At 39.0% G+C, this 20195-nt stretch overlaps 1 protein-coding gene across 1 annotated transcript in view; it reads left to right on the top strand.

Annotated features, from left to right (window-relative positions):
• The first annotated feature begins 1194 nt into the window (after positions 1 to 1194).
• Positions 1195 to 20195, top strand: part of LOC122807979 (alpha-1-macroglobulin-like) — a 187772-nt gene continuing 168771 nt past the window's right edge. Inside the window, exons 1-2 of the mRNA XM_044079003.1 lie at positions 1195 to 1308; positions 1878 to 1949. Of these exons, the coding sequence (XP_043934938.1) occupies positions 1246 to 1308; positions 1878 to 1949 (135 nt within the window). The 5' untranslated portion in view covers positions 1195 to 1245. The remainder of the gene's footprint in view (positions 1309 to 1877; positions 1950 to 20195) is intronic.

Raw genomic sequence — 20195 nt, 5'->3', positions numbered from 1 at the left:
GGCTAAGTTTAGGTATGTTGATTATATGACAATGAAGTGAGAGTGGTTTCATATTTGCATTCTGCATACTGCAGGCCTGATCCAGATCTAACCAGGCTTATAAAACTTGCCTGGAAGTAAACTAGTTATCCTCAAGGATTTCTATTCATTATTTTAAATCCAGTCATTCTCCCAACATTCTTAAAAGAGGCTGTGTTTACTCACTTCCTCAAAATTACATTTTTGAGCCCAGACTATCTGGAGAATTAATTCCAAATCTCAAACCTAGCTAAGCAGAGCAACTTCATGACCCTTTTTTTTGTGTAACCTGGATGATTGGATGATTCCCTAGTATGTGAGTTCAAACTTTAAGAAAAAGAACTGGTTCATATATCTTAGGAAAAGAATAAAAAGAATTTTCATATAAAATTTACCAATATATACCTTTTATTCTGGCCTTACAAAAGAGTTTTACCATTTTATTTCACAAAAGTAGTTTTATCATTTAACCTCATGAGATTATTATCCAACTAAGTTGTTCAAGGAATTCAGAAAACTGAGATTTCAATGTTTATATTTTATAATTATGTAAAAATCATTTAGCATCCGAGACCTATCCCAAAGTCCACATCCAAGCAAATGATATATGAGCAGTTCATATGTGTGTGTGTGTGTGTGTGTGTGTGTGTGTGTGTGTGTGTGTGTGTGTGTGTGTCTGTGTGTGTGTCTGTGTGTGTGTCTGTGTGTGTGTGTGTGTGTGTGTGTGTGTGTGTGTGTGTGTGTGTGTGTGTGTGCGTGTGTGTGTGCGTGTGTGTGTGTGTGTATGTCTATATATCGAAAATTAAGAATATCGAATGGCAAGTGGTTGACCACAACTACAAAAAAAGTAAAATATATACCAGCTCTGAGATCACACTACAGTGGAGAAATGGCAAATTCCCTGATCCCCACAGTAACGAGATCTGGAATAGAAAAAAAAAGCAGGTACATGTGATAAGCTGTTATTTGATCAGCTGTAGTGTGTGTGTGTGTGTGTGTGTGTGTGTGTGTGTGTGTGTGTGTGTGTGTGTGTATGTGTGTAAAGAGAGAGAGTAAACAAGGCAAAGGTGAAACATTAACAAGAAAAAAAAAGCAAAAGTAATCTGAATAATAGCACTTCACTTCAAAGTGGGGTGGTGCAAGTCATAATATATATCAGTTTTGTTTATTTTAATTGCGTGTTTTGGATATTTCCACAGCTATACTGGTGAAAGTGAAGTTTCTAATATGGCCATCATTGAGGTGAAGATGTTATCAGGTTACATCCCAGACATGAAATCAGTTAAGAGGGTAAGTAAATACTGAAGAAATGTCTAAATGTCAACAAATAATGTTAAAATACAAAAGCTAAAGAAAGAGGTGTATTTCTATTTAGATATACTAGTCTGCACACTGCAGTGTAAACTCTGATGGGCAAAGTGAGATTTAATCATGCATAATATACAGGCTGCACTGAGACAATCCCAGTCCTTTATTTCAAATGAATTTCTGAAAGAAATCATCTCACCAGCTGCTGCCAATCTGTGCCTAATAATAGATACATATTTGGCAGTTCCTCTGGTTGGCACTTTCATTTATCAGTTGATGGCCTGCAATTTCTTGGCCCATGTTTTCTTCTGGAGTCCAGACATATTCTTAGGCTCTCATTGTTTGTGGTCATCAAGGAATAGATTACTGCAAATCATTCCATGCTTAGGCTGGTATTCACAGATCTGAATTTCCAACATCTAGTCAGATACTCTACATGGTGTTTCTTATGTTTCCTTCTGTAGATGTCGCTGCTTTTATAAAAAAAAGGAAGCTGAGTAGAAACCTTATATTTTTCATTAAATTCCTATCTTAATATGGTTATTTTTCAGCTTAAGTCTGCTAACCCTGTGGTGCAGAGGACAGAGGTGAAGACAAATGAAGTCATCATCTACCTAGAAGAGGTAAGTGTGTATCCTGAGGATTTCTAAATGTTCTTTAGAAGTTGTCAGATTCACAGTAAAGACTGGTATATAGTAAAGGAGAGCTCCATATTATGTGCCTTCTTTTTCTGCATATGGATGATATGATAAAAGGTAATAAAATACTCCTGTTGGTGATTAGTATTAGCTTATACTGTTTGTTTGCTATATGTCATATTAATTACTTAGTGTCTGTTTAGGTTTAATCTGCCTGACTGTGTCCGACATATCTTCTTAAGGGGAGAAACAATTAATCTACCACCAATTATGGGTGATATGGCTGAACTTTTCAATGATCTTCTTGACTGTAAGCTTAGTTAGAACCTATGATCTTATGAACTTCTCTGTTTGTCTATCTTCCTATGTCGCTGTCTGCTTCTATAGCCATTAGTCCATCTATCTCTCATAGGCTTATAGGTAAGTGCTAGGCTAGTAGCCTTGAAGGCCATTGTAGACCTAGCCAATTTTCCTTTTTATGGTCAGATTAACCTGTGCCATTTGGTTACAAAGTGGCCTTATCTAGCCAATGGTTGATAAAAAAACTCTAATGAGAATAACTGGGATCATACCATAGGTAATTTGAGGGGAACCATGCATGGGATAAAGCATTTAGGAGCTGCCTCTGTCCATTAGTAGTACAGGGGCAGTTCTGGGGTAAATTCTCTGTTTCCTATCCATAGAGCCAAGTTGCATTTGAATATGGACAAGAACGAACTGTGTTTTATGTGAATGGGAAGTCTGTTCCAGAGCAGAGGTATCCCTTGCGATATATACCTGTCCCTCCAAACAATTCTGTTGATCTTGCAAAATAAGCTAGATCCCTAGGCTGGGTATTTCTGATGCCATTTGGCTTGCCAGTGTATAGTGCTTCCATTAGTAATGGGTCAAGGGATGAATTGTATATCAGACACAGGTCACCTCTTAGAAGTCTGTAGGATACTGAGTATAGTGGCAGGGAATGGGATTTGATTTGATCTATGTAGGACATGTTGTTTAGGCCCTGTATGCTGTTAGTAAGGTATCTTTGTGGACATTCCAGTTGTTACAGGTGTCTGGACAGATACATTTCAAAGGGGGCTTTATACTCAATGATTGGCCTAATAAGGGAGGAGTGAAGAGAGACAATGGCATCCCTAGATCTAGACACAATCCCTTTGTTTATAAGCAATGCAATACAGAGGGACTTTCTTAAAACAGTGTAAAATATTTCTCTGTCAGTTGTATCCATTTGTGATTTTATTTGTGGGGTTGAAGTTATGGGAAAGAGTAGTGGAAGCTAGATTAAGAAGGGAGGTGATGATTAGTAATCAGCAGTATGGTTTCATGCCAGGAAAGAGCACTACAGATGCGATGTTTGCTCTGAGAGAGTTGATGGAGAAGTAAAGAGAAGGTCAGAAGGAGTTGCATTGTGTCTTTAAGGATTTAGAGAAAGCATATGACAGGGTGCCTAGAGAGGAGTTGTGATATTGTATGAGGAAGTTGGGAGTGCCAGAGAAGTATGTAAGAGTGGTACAGGATATGTACAAGGGTAGTGTGACAGCGGTGAGGTCTGCGGTGGGAGTGACGGATGTGTTTAAGGTGGAGGTGGGATTACATCAAGTATCAGTTCTGAGCCCTTTCTTATTTGCAATGGTGATGGACAAGTTGACAGACGAGACAGGAGTCGTCGTGGACTATGATGTTTGCAGATGACATTATGATCTGTTGTGAGAGTAGGGAACTGGTGGAGGAAACCTTGGAGAGGTGGAGATATGCTCTAGAGAGAAGAGGAATGAAGGTCAGCAGGTCTAAGACAGAATATATGTGTGTGAATGAGAGGGAGGATAGAGGAATGTGAGGATGCAAGGGAGTAGAGGTGGCGAAGGTGGATGAGTTTAAGTACTTGGGATCAACAGTTCAGTGTAATGGTGAGTGTGGAAGAGAGGTGAAGAAGAGAGTACAGGCAGGATGGAGTGGGTGGAGAAGAGTGTCAGGAGTGATTTGTGAAAGACGAGTACCAGTAAGAGTGAAAGGTAAGGTCTGCAAGAGGGTGGCGAGACCAGCTATGTTATATGGGCTGGAGACAGTGGCAATGGCAAAAAGGCAGGAGTCAGAGCTTGAAGTGGCAGAGTTGAAGATGTTAAGATTTGCACTGGGTGTGACGAGGATGGACAGGATTAGGAATGAGTATATTAGAGGGTCAGCCCAGGTTGGAAGGTTTGGAGACAAAGCCAGAGAGGCAAGATTATGTTGGTTTGATCATGTGCTGAGGAGGGATGTAGAGTATATTGGGAAAAAGATGCTAAGGATGAAGCTGCCAGGTAATAGGAAAAGAGGGAGGCCTAAGATAAGGTTTATGGATGTGGTGAGAGAGGACATGCAGGTGGTTGGTGTGACAGAGCAAGATGCAGAGGACAGGAAGAAAGGAAACAGCTGATCTGCTGTTGCGACCCAAACAGGAGCAGCTGAAAGAAGAAGAAGTGTAATGTCAAAACAGAATTATTGAATTATCAGATAGCAAGGTACAAAAAAATCGCTCATCTACAATCAGCATTAGACTGTAAAATAACCAAACTTGTGTTTATCTATTTCTTTAGGATATTCCACTTCCTTGTCTCTCCTTTGTGTCTTTTGTTGCTAACAATTACATTTTTAACAGTAAGCAAAGTGATGGAGAGTGATGAACATCAAGAAGGGAGTATGACCCATCATGTCAATGTTTGTGTTTGGGATCCTGATTATAATTTTAGGATCTGTAATTGCAAGTCCCAGGACTGCAAAAAAAAAAAATAAGCAGAAAATCTTTTCTAAAGGAGTACAGTGAAAGTCAAAACCTGTACTCCTTTTAGATCTTTTTTTACGAGACAAAGCCCCTCCCCTACACCCACATTACCCTACTGCTTAAATAACGGTCAGTCTACAAATGCCTGTACTTGGGGGGCATTCCAAAGTACTGCTATCTAGCGCAGCACATACAAAGTCCCTTTTCACACAGTTATGCTGTTTTGAGGATCACATTTGCATTCTTCAGAATATGAAATGGTTACTCTGTGATGGAGTGGAGGTTAGGGTGACAAATAATGAACTTCTGTATCGTGCACTTCATGTACAACTTTAGGTAAATCTAGCAGTGTTAAACAATATAGACATTCTCCTTGCTTACAAATAGGGGAAAGGAAATAATTTACTCATGCAAAAACATTTTTCACTTATTTCAGGTTTTCCCATTGCTGAATTAAAAAAGCTTTGTCTTGACATTATAAACCACTTGCTTAAGTCTCAAATAAGAAATAGGTAAACAGCTTTCAATTTCAACTAAGGGATAAAACTGTAATTCTTAAAAAAAGACTATACAAGTTAACTGTCTCTAGGAAGAAGTTTATACTGTGGAATTAGTACAGAAAAAGTGTGCGTGTGTGTGTGTGTGTGTGTGTGTGTGTGTGTGTGTGTGTGTGTGTGTGTGTGTGTGTGTGTGTGTGTGTGTGTGTGTGTTTGCATGTGTGTCTGTAGCAATGAGTTTTCTGTACACAAATATAGGCATACATTCACAATGCAAAGCTCATAATGCTCAGATCAGGATACTAGTGATCTTACACAATCCAATCATCACACTGCAATACCTTGAAGTGGCAACCACAGTCATCCTTCTTCCTACCTTCATTCCCAGAATGCATCTCTGCTTTCATGTCTCCAGATCCCATTTACTACTCTACATCACATTGCATCCTCTCACCTAAAGCTTCAGAGTTAGCCAGATAGCTGGTCTTTGTTTGGTCAGCGCCTAGTTTCTTCAAAGTTTCTAAATTTACAATAGTTTCTTGCAGTGTCTATGTTTTCACTCTGTTTTCTGTCTTAAAAATGTTTTTCATATCTTTCACCTCCCCTATTCCTGCCTAAGAAATATTCTGTTTGTTTTCCTTTCTCCAGTTTCTTTCTGCCCCATCATACAGTTTAAAAAAAAAGTGCAGTAGAGAGTCAATTATCTTAATGTACATTACCCGAAATGTCAATTATCAGAACACAGCCTTCCAAAGTTTTTGGGTATGTAAATCATAAAGTCTGAATATGTAAACATTATACATATTTGCATGCGTGTGTTTTTTGAGCTTGTAACCTGCTTGTATGTGAAAATGTTCTTTATTGTCCACTAGACTCACTGAATGGTTGAAAGGTGTATTCACTGTGTGCAGAAAGCACAATATTTTAGATGTTTTTTTTTTTATCCAATTCGATGTATATTTGATTATCTGAACAGTTTGATTATCTGAACTACCCTAGGTCACAATTAGTTTGGATAATCGACTCTCTACTTTAGTACCTACTTCTTGTACAGTAAATTAAATAATGTGCTTCTGACCAAGCAGTTAAGTAGTTACTTCTCTGAAGCAGTTGTTTCCTGGTTGTTTGAACTACGGTTTACTGCATTATTTGGTAGGATTTTTAGTGGTTTGGGTAGACTTAAGACTTGATAGTGATATTACCTCAGCTTTGAGCTTACCTAGTGGTAGCAGTTTGCCTTAGTAAGCAGTTGATAAAGATAAGGCCTCCAGCTTTTCAAAATGCATTCAGTGTGTGGCCACAGCCCCTCCCCAGCAAATGCACAAATGGTGTATTTCGTGCCTGTGATGGATCATTTGACAGTAGACTGTTCTGTAAAAACTTTTAACAGAGGGACACTGCTTTAAAAAAAAGATAGAATTAATCTTAAAAAGGTCTTTTACAGCCTGAGTCTGAGAAGGATGAGATACAAGAATAAGAATGGCAAAAGAAGAGGAAAAATGAAGAGGAGGATACATGAAGAAAGTAAAGTATGGATTACAGATATGCCCTCTCTTTCAATGAGCTCTAGAGTGGAACTTCAGATTACAACCAAAACTTCCACATCAACAGTACCTTCAACTACTTCTCCTACAGGAATGGCTCATTTGGAAATTTCTGTGGTTTCAGAGTCTGATTCAAGGAGTAGGGACCAGAGAGTTTCTCCGTAAAGAAGGAGTTCTCCAGGTATTTATAATCCAGACCCTCATTTGCCCAATCTGTGAGATCCTCCAAGTTAATGCTGAGCACTTCATCCAAAACTGACTGAGAAATAATGCTGGTTGTGAGTTTGTTGGAGAGTTTTATTTGTGTGGGGATACTATTCCAGAGTTTAGCATTTTATTGGGAGTAGAGCAAGTCTCCTGCAGCATTATTTGACTTATTTGTGAGTAGTAAGAATGTGTTACTAGAATGGAGGTCCCTTACTGGACAGTAGGGCAGTAATAAGTTTTGTAGCGTAGGGCATTTTTCTGGATGATGAATGAGTTTGTATACTGCAGTTAGTTTTGAATATATTAGGTAGTTGTGCAGTTCAAGCCAGTTTAATTGCTTTAGGCTTTGACATTGGTGGGTCCTATGAGGGAGATTTGTGGCAAATTTAGCTATTTTATTGTAGCAGGAGACAAGTTTCTATCTTTGAGTATTGTTTATGTTTGTTAGGAAAGGAGTGGCATATAAGAGAGTTGGCAATAAAAAGGAGGTGGCTAGAGTTTTTCTTGCAGTATTTGTAAGAAATCCATTGATCCTATAAAAGGAGCCTAGTTTCTGGTGTGCGGATTTAATGGTGTGCAGTGTATGGTGGCCATATTTGAGATCATCATCTGTTATAACACCTAGAGGTTTGCTGTGAGTTAAAGTTTCAATGACAGCATTATTTGCTGACTTTATGGTAAAAGATTGCTTTTGATTTTTGAAACTTTTTAAGGTAAAAAGCATTAACTTAGTTTTCTTGGGGTTGCGTAGAAAGTTTGATTCTTTGATCCAGGTTTCTACAGAGGAGAAAGATTTCTGGATAATGTCTTCGAACTTGTTTATTGTTGAGTCTGCACATATTAATGTTGAGTCGTTTGCATATTGAATTAAACTGGCATGGTAAGTGGAGCTGTGGAGGTTATTATAGCAATAACTGACAATGTGGGTGTGGTATATTAAAGATTTACCCATGGTTGGTGTGGTTTAATCACGAGGGTGAACAACAAAACCAACCGTGGGTAAATCTTCAATATACCACACCACTGAGTCAGTTATTGCTATTATACAATGAAATTATTTAAGAAAAAAATTACTTACTTTTCTTAAATAATGTCTTTGTATAACAGTGCCATGATGTTCTTCTGCATTGTTTCCCAATTCCACTGCTTTGTTGATGTACTGTGCATGCGTATGGGACTTTCATTCTCACATTTACACAGTACATCAGTGCTTTGAAAAGCAAGCAACGGAGATAGGAAGATCTCTGTTGCTTTTTTTTTTATTTTAACAAATTTACAGGATAATTCACTGAGATGCACTCTCCACCAGTAACTGTACCTCAGATAAGGAAAACCAGCTTAATTTTTTTATGTTAATAATGAAAATGATCCAAGATCATCTCCATGAAGGTTTTTAATTAATTGAAACTGCATCTTCAGCCCTTTCAGACCAACTTAATTTGACATAGGTCCTTCAGTTAATTCTAAAAGTTTCCTGGTTTTGCCATTAATAAGCATTTTTAGATATTACTACAATGTGATTATTTAATAACATGATGGGCCCATATACCTCGTATGACAGCAAACAATAGATAAGGGCAGCCATGGTAGTGCAGCAGTTAGTGTTGTTGTCTTACAGCAAGAGGTTCCCTGCTTCAATCCTTGGCTGGGGTGCTTCCTGTGCGGAGTCTGCATGTCCTCCCTGTGGTTGTGTGGGTTTCCTCCGGGTGCTCCGGTTTCCTCCCACATCCCAAAGACATGCTGTAGGTGGATTGGACACTTTAAATTGGCCCTATGTATGAGTGTGTGTGTGTACCTTCTGTGGAAGGTTGAGCGCTGGGCTGGCAACTCGACACCATAAAACTCCACTGCCAATCATGAGTGGACAGGTGATCTGCTGTGGCAATCCCTAACCGGGAAAAGTCGAAAGCAGAAGAAAATACATCACTTACAATCTATCCAGTCATTAAACCTATTTCCTGACCCAGAGACTCCCCAGAATCTGGAAGAGACTGCCCATACATGTCAAGCAGAGCGCTTCTTTCACCCTCTTCAAAAGGAACCTTGATGATTTGATGGGAGAAAGGAAATTCACCACGGGGATCACGTCAGTTGCCCTGCTAGACAGGGGTCCAGGGAAGTAAACAGTGTGGGAAGACATAGCCAGGGAATTGTTATGGCTAGGCTTGTATAGGCCCTAGGGCCGATAGCCTAGTACCAAACTATGAACCTATGAACAAGTCTGGCTGATCAGTCATACTTTAGTGGCTGGACTTTTATTGTTGTATATTCTCAATTTATAATGGGCACTCTGATTGGGGTGACCAATCAGCGTGCTCCTTTTTGAATGTTAATGACTATTCATTGTATAATAATTCTTCTTTCGGCTTTTTCCCGGTTAGGAGTTGCCACAGCAGAACACCTGTCTGCTCATGATTGGCAGTGGAGTTTTACGGTGTTGAGTTGCCTGCCCAGCGCCCAACCTTCCACAGAAGGCACACACTCACACCTAGGGCCAATTTAGAGTGTCCATTCCACCTATAGCATGTCTTTGGGATGTGTGAGGAAACCGGAGCACCTGGAGGAAACCCACACAACCACAGGGAAGACATGCAGACTCTGCACAGAAGGCACCCCAGCCGAGGATCAAACCGGAGAACCTCTTGCTGTGAGGTGGCAATGCTAACCGCTGTCCCACCGCAGCCACAGTATTCGTTGTATAATAGTAAATATATTAAATAAGAAAATACTCAGGATAGAGCCCTGAGGGACATCTTTAGTAAATGGCTGAAAGGATGAGTAGGTTTGTTACCCTTTAATGGCTTGTTGCCTTCCAGATAGGTAACTAAGGAACCACAACAAGGAGTGTTGTGAAAATCCTATTAAGGAGAGTTGAATGAGTAGTTGCTGGTGCGAGACAATATCAAATACCTGTGACAAGTCTAACAAAATGGTGGGCACAAGCAGATCATTGTTTCTGTGCTGGTTTATTATATTGGTAAAGTGTAGTAGAGCAGTAGTGGTGCTGTGCTGGGGCCTAAAGCCATGCTGTGTTTCTGAGAGCAGGTCATTTGAGGTTAGGTATTGCATCAGCTGCATATGGATGCACTACTATAATATTTGTTTTTTTTTTTTGGGGGGGTGTTGCTATATGTCTGCACTTGTTGAGCTCTGTAGATGTGCCACCTTTATGGAGTGGTATGCAATTTTATCATTTCACCTGAATAGTTAGCTAAAGCTTCTTCTATTTTTCTATCCTTTTTATTTGGAATGATATATTCCTTTAGTGTTTCATTTATTTTAATCATATCTAAATACATTTTTATTATTTTTTCCTTTAAATTACTGGAAACCATCTCCTTTGCCAAAGCTGAAACTTGAACTGTTTTTTGCTGAACAGCTGCAGGATTCTTTACAGCCACAGTTTGCTCTTCAATTTTTTCTTGGTTGATTTTCTTTCAAGTTCTCAAAATTTCTTCTTTCCTGACAATATAATTTGCTCTTTTCTCTCAGCGTCTGTTTTCGCACTATGAAAGCTGAAATTAAGCTGTCAGTCAGTTTGCAGCCATCTTGGAAATGTATTCTAGGTTCTTCTTTGTCCCAGGAAGAGACTCGGGACCTCAGGCCTATACTGGATCTCAGCTGCCTAAAATGATTTGTATGAAAAAACAGTTTTCAGATGGTCATAGTCTAATCAATCCTTCCTTGCTATTAAGAAGGAGATTGGATGCAGTCTTTGGATGTCCAGGATGCCTAGCTACATATAAAGATAGAAAAGGCTTCCAGAGGATTCCTTCACTTTCTGGTGGAAGTCAGTCATTACCTTTTCAAAGTCTTGACCTTTTGTGTCATTATAGCCCTAGACTATTAACTTGATGCATGTCACTAGTAGCAGCTCACCTGAGACTGATGGAAGTCTGAGCTTTGCCTTACCTAGATGACTGTCTCATAGCTGCCACCTCAAGGGAGTCTCTCAGAAGAGTCAGAGACTATTTACCAAAAATAATACAATCTTTGGGAATTGAAGTGAACACTGCAAAGTCATTGTTGGTACTGTTGTAGACTGTAGCATTTATTGTCTGCCACCTAGACATCACACTGAGACTAATTCCCGTCTTCAAGAATTAATTCCTCCAATCCAGTCTGTTGTAAAACAAGTTCTACAACAACAGACTCCAGCAACTTCAGCTTCCTGTTGCCAGATATTACACACTAGTGCTACAATGGACTCTAAGATGAATGTGCCAACACATTTGGATTCAAAAGGATGTTACAAACATTTGCAGTGGTGAACACGTCAACTAAACTTAACCAAAGGATGCCCCCTTTCTCCTCCATTTCCAACACCCAAAGTTACCATAAATGCATCTGCTCTGGGGTGGGGGCATTGTCTGTGCTGACAGCTCAAGGAAAGTGGACATAGAAAGAGGTCTGTAAGCACATACACATCTTGGGGATGATGATAGTGAACTAGCATTTCAGCCCTTTGAGAACCTCCTTCCACAAGGTGCAATAGCCAGCCACTTTGACAACATGGTGAGAGTATGGCACATAAACAAACAAGGTGGACACAGGTAATACACTCTCATTTGGGAAGCACTGAGAGTATGGGAATGGGCAATCACTTTGCATGACTATGATCGCAACACACATCCTGGAACAAACCAAGTATCTAGTAAATAGGTTAGGCAGATGCCATATGTTGTCCTATAATTGATTCCTAAATATGTTTACCAGATGAATGCCCTTCTTTCACAGTGGAAGTCTTACAGAGCTCTATTTGCTTTGCCTACCAGCACAAAATGCAGTAAATCCTTTTCACTAGTCCCTCAACAAGGTCACACAGCTAGGGACGCTTCAGTTCAAAAATGATCACAAGCCTCTTGTCTTTCCCTCATTGCCTCTCATGATAACATTTGTAATGAAAGCAAAACCCCAAAAAGCCAAAGTCATCCAAGTAAACCCATTTTGGCCCCAACAGGTTTGGTTCCCCCTTCTATGGCCTTACCTTATAAGTAGACCACACCGTCTGAAACCTCAACTAGGCCTCCTCTCCCGACCACATGGCAAGCCTGACATGCATATGTAGGTCCTAATGCTAACTGCATGATTTCTCCAATTTCATTTATGGCCAAGGACCCAGCATATTCTCCAAGGATGGTTCAAATACTAACAGCTCCTCAGAAAGTGACTGCCAGAAAATTGTAAAAAGGTAACAGGCAAAAAATTTCCTTGTGGGCTACCTAGGAGGAACTAGATCCCTATACAGCTCCAGTTCTGCAGATTATTAAAGTTCATTTTGCAACAATTTCCATCCTCCATCAAGGTTTCAATCATACTACTATTGCCCCTTAGTGAGACCCTCATCCAACCATGGGATCTTTATGTTGCTTTGGAAAAATGACCACTCCTCACTTTGAATCTGTAGACAAAGCAGAAATTAAGTACCTTACTTGTAAGCCAGCAGAGTGTTGGAGTAACATACCTTGTCTAATTTATTCCTATATATAATTTTTCTCAAACATAGGGTTACCCTCAGAACGAATCTTACCTTTATGCCAAAAAGTCACATCTTATCCCAGTGCTCAAATAATGAAGAATGCACCGACAATTACATTTTTCCTTCAGCCACACGAAGGACATAAGAACGGATAATCAGCTGTTCATATCCATTATACCAAACCCACTAGGCCTCAGAGTGGACAGTCACAATGTCCAGGTGGCTAATAGATTGCATTACAATCTGCTATTATCTCAGCCCCAAATGTTGTACAGGCAAGCCAAGAACTCACTCAACTTCATCAGCTTATTTTAGAAATGTATCTGTAGATGAGATTTTTGCTACTATAACATGGGATTTCTGCATGCTTTCACAAGATGCTACAAGCTGAATGTGATCTTAAGGTCAATAAATTCCTCCAGAGCTGCCTTCCTCGGTGGTGTTCTGCCTTGATGCCAACAAAGCTTTACTGATGGATATTCAATTCAGTGTGAGGACTGGATCCCATATGATATGAAAATTATGTACTTAACATAATATCAGATCATTACAGATCATCCATCAGGACCCAGTGGCCTAATGGATAAGGCATTGGACTCCTATGCCAGGGATTGTGGGTCCTATTTGGGGTGATATAATCATGTTGCTGGCCATCTTCATGTGTAACCTTGATGAGTGGATGGGAAACCCACAAATTTGTACGAGGGGTATCCACCTGTGTCCTTCATTGACAGGTGCTGATTGAGGTGTATTTTGTGGGGATAAACTCTTGGCTAGGATTGTAAGGGCCCCAGGGTCATTAGCCTAGTGACCTCCTATGATCCTAGTCCTTGTACCACATTATGCTCACCCACAAACTCACTTTCTAAAGCAATTTGTTATCTCCATCGCAATATGGAGGTTATGCTGGAGGTCTGTGTAGATTGACATATATTTATATTACTTTTCATTACTTAAATGTAAACATAATTTGGATGATGAATCCTTCCTAGGAATATGCAGTTTGCAGCATTAGCTGTTTGCAGTAAAACTTGATCTTTAGATAGGAAAAGCAGAGATGCATTATGGGAATGAGGGGAGTAGCTCAAGCTACTGAGAGATTGCAGAAGGTGCAAGTAGAAAGACATATGCAGCTTCCAGTCTAAGTGCTGCAGCATGAGAACATGGATCATGAAAATCTGTCATTATGGTAACTTATTTTGATGACAATAAGCTGAATTCTTAGTTAAAAAAAAGAAGCAGTAAAGAAACAAATGCATTTTAGTACAAAGCAAGAAATAAAGAAACAGATGCCTTTCAGGTGAGAACAAAGTGATTCCACAGATATGTTTGGGCTTTGGGCAAAGTGATGATGCATACGAGGGCTCCATCTAAAAGTGACCAGAAGTTATTACCTTCTCTTGTTTGTCTTAGAGTAAGCGCCGTCCTCCATGATCTGTAGTTAAATTTTACCATCTGTAAAGGACCTGAATACTTTCACATTGGCTTTACTGATTTAGCAGTTTCAAGCCTCCTTTCTGCTACCATATGCAATGGGATGTGGAGGAGAGGTTCTAGCTGGTTCTGCCATTTCCTTGCACATGCACAAATGTTTGCCATACAATGAGCACTGCACCTGAAAGTCAGTCAGTTCCATTAGTGAAGTAAACCAACAGACACTCCTCACTCACAGACGCAAATGCCTCCATCTTGGAGTTCAGATGGCATACGTATTCCCAGATGTGTACCCCTCTCCACTCACCATGAAAGGTGTGAGCAGGCTCAGGTCTTTCATTCTTAATCTTATTCTCTCACTTGGCTCCTCCAGGAATGGGAACATTAAGTGATCTCAGGTCATCTTAATCAGTCTCCGTGATCTTGGGTAATCTTGATCAGATTCGGAACAGTATTCCTCTAAGCCACACAGCTGACTAGGGTAGGGCATCCAAAAATTAATTCTGATAAAATACATTATGTACATTTGTTTCAGTCCATACCTTATCCCTTCCATATGTTGCAGACATAGATTCAGTATAGATTCAGTCTGACACTTCTTAATCTTCTACTTATCAGTCCAGTTTCCATACCCCTGGATGCCAAATGCTGTACTAGTCCTTCTGTCTGAAATGGCATCATACAATAAAACTGACATTTTCATTAAAAATAGCTAAACAAAGCAGAAAATGGACTTTCACCTCATTGGGCTCTGTGAACTCTTAGAGGTTCTGCCTAACGAGATTCTCATATTCTTTACCTTTGGAAGGAATGATAGCATGGCAACTTTACAATGCACATATTTTGACTGGCAACATGAAAAGGACTAAGAAACCCAGGCTGCAGTTCATGCTCAGCTGTACTCATAATCTTGGAAGACAGTTTGGTCACAGGAAGGAAAGCAGATCAGTTTCTAACAATGACACATAGTGGGTATCTTCACATCCTTATGCCATATGTATCCTTACTAAGACTTTTATCAGGACCAGTGTTAGCATTTTGGGGGCCCCCAGCAAATGTCATGTTGAGGGTCCCCTAGGCACTTCCAGTATAAGTGTCATCTTGTCAATGCCATCCCTCCTAAGTAACCTTTTAGTCATGCTGCAAACTTTTAGGAGTAGTACGCACAGACAGACTTGTAGCTACAAGGTCTTACATTACAACAAGCCTATGTGCCACACTATGTTGATATGTCTAACAAAGAAGCATTTACAGTTACTGGCATTTAGTTGCAACAATGATACATTACAACAACTCTACGTACAGGTCTGGACTTGAACACCCCACACACACCCTCCATTCCTCTCCTCTGACCCCCCCCCCCCCACTTTTTGGGCTCCCCATACCACGCACATTAACGTTTTCTTCCTTTCCTCACATTTTGCCTTACTCTCAGCTTTAGCAAGAAGCCGCAACTTTCTGTATTCTCAGAAGTGCATTTTAATTTTTTTTTCTTTTTACACGACCTTTTCATCCAATAATGGCTTGAACAGAAATTATGATTAAGGAAAGACATTCACTATTGCTGTTCAGCTTTAGTTTTTCTTGCATCCTTTCAACACACGTTCCCTGAACAAGACAGCAGAGTAATAACCATTTAGGAAATAACTAAGCCAGGGCCCAAGAAGCCATAGGTTGACAGATGGTCTGGGATGCATTTTAGTGTATTTTCTCAACATTTTACTCCAGTGGTGGCCTGAACAAAAATCATGAAAAAGAAAAGAATTTCAGTCTTATTTTTTTCTTTCAAGGAAGACAAGTTGTGCCCAAGGCTTAATGTTCAAAGTTGACAAAATAGTAGCTCACAATAAACTAACAAGCCAATAGCTGTGGGAATACATAAGTTGTGTCTGGGAATATTGCCTGCCTCCCTAACCCCCCCCACAAAATACAGTCGCTGCCTATGCATCCCTCTGGTATTAAACTGGGATAAAAGCAGAGATTTAAATTGCCTTAGTCATATATTTCAAGTGATTGCTGATATACATACACATAGCATGTTCTTCACCCCAAACCCTCAAAGGTAGCCATATGTATATGCTCCTGATATGTGAATGCGAGAATGATTTCAGTAATATATTCTAAGTTGTTGCTCCTAGACAGCACACCACTCCTACACAAGCTACAGTAACCTTCTTTGTACACCTCTGAGGTCTGTAAGAAACACTGCCGTCCGCTCAAACACAAGCTAAAATTACTTCATGTGTGCACCTATAAGGTTTGACTGTGATGAAAATTAAAGTTGTAATAACCATACAATCCCCAGCCCCTCATAAACCCCATAGCAGCTTTCTGTTCACACACATTTGAGCACGGCTGGTTTTAGAATTGGTGTGGTTGAAAACAGAGGCTATTATCAGCTTTATCCTAAAAGGGTCATATCTCGGCACCGTTCAGGTTAAACAGCGCATTCAGAAAATTGATACATTTTTCTCCAACCAGCAACAGCTTTTGTGAGGGCCCCCACAGAGTCAAGGATGATTAAGGAAGTCCTCATTATCCATTATTATCCATTTAGACAGTCTGGTGAGTGGGGGCCACCAGACTCCAAGAATATCTAAGTGTCTGAATGTTCTGTGATATATTTTATGTCTTTCATTTGAAATAGAATTACTTGTTAGGTACATTTTTTACTGAAACACATAAAAATAATGTCTGTTCCTGGCATTATTGGGTGCATGCACAGATACAAATCAGTGATATTTTTCTACACACACACACACACACACACACACACACACACACACACACACACCTGCATAAGCCATAGCAGCAGGGGTAAGATTTATCTCATTGAGGAGTAATGCATACTTGTCACTGTCCCTGATTTCATAGACATTTCCTTTTTTTGTTCATATTTTTGCTTTGTCCTTCGTAAAAAGTTTGATTTGCTGGTAAATCATTCAGGATTACAAACAGTCAATCAATCCAGACATCTGAGTTTTAAACTTAGTGTCCAAAAATACATGTTGATGCAAAAGATGTTATTCTAGTAACTTTTTAAGTGGATTAGAGTAATATTTAAATGTATTCCCGATTTTGAGCCTTTATTCTATTATTTTTGGGATTGCACTGAATTCTTAATTGAAGAAATTGAGAGTTATAGTATCTGGTGTTCTGGTATTATTTATAAAACTACCTGAAAGAGAAAACTATCCCTGATGATAGGAAGCATCAGCTCTTCTTAAAATCCAAAGTTTGCTCTGAGATCAGTCACTCTGGGCTGCTGATCTCTCTAGTGCTTACCCTGCTCATTTTCATTGTCAGCTTTATCCTAACAGGGTCATAACACAGCCCTGTTCAGGTTAAAGAGGATAATTAGGAAATTAATACATTTTTTTCTTCCTCATTTTTCCCCATCCAGCAGCAGCTTTTGTGGGCCCCCCCACAGAGTCAAGGATTATTAAGAGGGCCCCCTGCAGCCACTGGTTTTGCAGGGACCTAAAGCTGGCTATGTAGTTAGTTTTGGTGGAGAAAATATCCAACAACAGAGTTTAACTACGCCAGGAGCACTATGTCAGGCATAAAATATTTAATGGAATTCTGATGTCTGTTACTTGACAAAACACTGTTACTACAACCAGAATTATCTTTGAACTTTAAGGGAGATATAAATAAGAGTTATTACCCTCATGGTTTATTAAGTATACAAGAGTGCTGTACTAGCTTTTCTTTGTTTTACAGACATGTTACAAAATGTCAGGGTGAGATAACTTGCTGTGGTCGGGGGGCCCCCAGCGATCGCAGGGTTCGCTGGTGCTTAAAGCCGGCTATGCTTTTATCCAAGTGTAAGCTTTCAAAGTGTCGTGTCTGTAGTACATATTCTTTATCTACCCAGAAGCATTAAAGTCTCTACATAATGACCTTAACATATTTTAGATATTACATTTGCCACAATCCTGCATTTTCAAACTATATCTTGGTCACAGGCATATTTTGAATTCGGATCACTAAGCCTTGTTATATGAATTATATAGAGAAGTACTAAATATTCATATCTAAGTGTTTTAATATTTCACAAACATCTAATGTGAAAGACCACCATTCAAGTGCTTCTAAAACTAACTATATACAAGTATTCTTTGAGTTCCTGAGGGTCAAAAAAATTGTTTCCCTGAATGGAACACACTCATGCTCTTACCATTTGTTTGTCCCTTTGCTGCAAGGATGGTCAGTGGCTACATTTGCCAGGCCTTGAAACACATTACTGATACCTCTCTTGATTAGCTTACATATTTGTGAAAAAGAATGTTCCAGTTAAAGGGGTCTATTTTCAAATTTAACAAATCAGTCACCATACCTCTCAACCTGGAAACATCAAAAATCTGGACAAGGCCCATGAAAAATAGGTACAAATCTGTACGCTGATTAACATCTAATTTGCATACATAATTACGTAACCCCACCCACTCCAATGGAATTGTGAGATACCAACTTTCAAATGCAAACTGAAGAACAGACAATCAAAATATGGCACCAGAGTCCCCCTGCAACCATGCCAATGTCCCAATACCTGACTGTTTCGCCCATTTACCATAAACACTAATGTGTGCATGCATACTGCTTTGCTAATACAATGATTATTTGAATTTTATTTTCACATTTTACAGCCCAATGCACAAACACCAATAGACATCTGCTAAACAAAAACACTGTCTCACAACAAAAACAGACTTGGCGTGGAGCCTGCACACTACAGTCAGAGCAACATACCAGTATGCCAAATCAGCAGTTTCATGAAAAATAGGAAGACAAACTTAAATGGCAATCATTTAGTGAATTCAATTCTCACTTCTCACCATAGCTCTCAATCTCTTTGCACACAAATCTGGACAAAGCCAATAATGGGGGGATACAAATCCAGTCCTCACTTCTCACCATAGCTATCTCAACTCTTAGCACAAAAACCTGGGCAAAACCAATCATGGGGGAATACAGCCCCGAAATAGGGACCAATTTAAAATACTGATTTTATAAACTTAGAAAGTTGCTAGAATAAAAGGTTCTGTGTTAATATTTATTTTCTGAAGAATATGAAGTCTGAAATTCAAATGCCTGTCATTATTTAATCAATTCAATCCTGCACTGCAGTGATTTTCCACAAAAATCCTGAAAACCACAGATTTTTATGAGGAACAGTCTCAGATGAAAAAGAGTGGCAGAGGCAAGAGACAATCTTCTATCTAAATAGAATATAATCTTCCATGACAAAATATAAAAGAAATAAGTTCAAGAGTATGTAACACATAAATTAACAATAAACTGTCAAACATAGCCCAGACTTGACTTAACAGGTAATATTTCTCACTCCAATAGCAGTTAATGTTAATTCTTGAATATAAATAGTGCTCCTAGAGAGGGCAAACTGCCCCCTACTATGATATATAAATCACGACTAGCATACCATATATAAAGAGGAATGTTGTGTGTCAGAATACTCCATAGAATTAGAGTCTTTTGAACCCCACCACCACTTTACTAGAGCAAGTAAAAGTATTCAAGTTTAGCAGCTTTGCATACCAGCAAAAAGCATCTTTCCAGAGTCTAAAACAGCCTAAAGCTATCAATACTCCCAAGGAGCCATTTCACATTATTAAAATAATGTTTTGCTTTGGCAGATGGAGCAGAGAATTAAAATCCATTTTAGTGCTGAAAGAAGGAATAAAAAGATTACAGACTATGGCAAATGACGTATACAGTAAAGAAGTATACAAACTATGTTATGTCAAAGTATGCCAGTGATCTGACATTAAGATACCAATCCAAAGAAAAGAACTAATACTCCTGAATATTATTCTACATCTTCATTATTTATTAACCATTTTATTTCTTTACGTATAGCCCATCTGGAAACAAAGCTCAAAACAGCATTTTGCTCATATATATATATATATATATATATATATATATATATATATATAATATAATATAATATATTTATATATTATAGTTTGTTGATTTGTGTAACAAACTTCTAACTGTACCCCAAAATACATGGACATACTTTCACTAGACACAAACTATTGCACCTTTGACTAGCATTTTAAGTATCCCTTACTCAAAACCATACACAATTGTCAGCATATTTCATTTTTCTTAAGCCAGGCATTCTATTTCAGCTTTTTGGCTTTCTACTGTTGGTTGTTTCTTTTTTACATATGCCAACAACTGCATTAAAAAAGGAGACTTTTATCCTGTGTCAGCATTAATAATCATAATACAAATTTAAATTTTTGGTAGCAATCTACCTTCTTGCAATATTGTGTA

Source organism: Protopterus annectens, chromosome 8.part0, assembly GCF_019279795.1.
Source record: "Protopterus annectens isolate FY-2018-M chromosome 8.part0, PAN1.0, whole genome shotgun sequence".
Taxonomy (NCBI): Eukaryota; Metazoa; Chordata; order Ceratodontiformes; family Protopteridae; genus Protopterus; species Protopterus annectens.
This window is presented reverse-complemented; position numbering and strand designations above follow the sequence as displayed.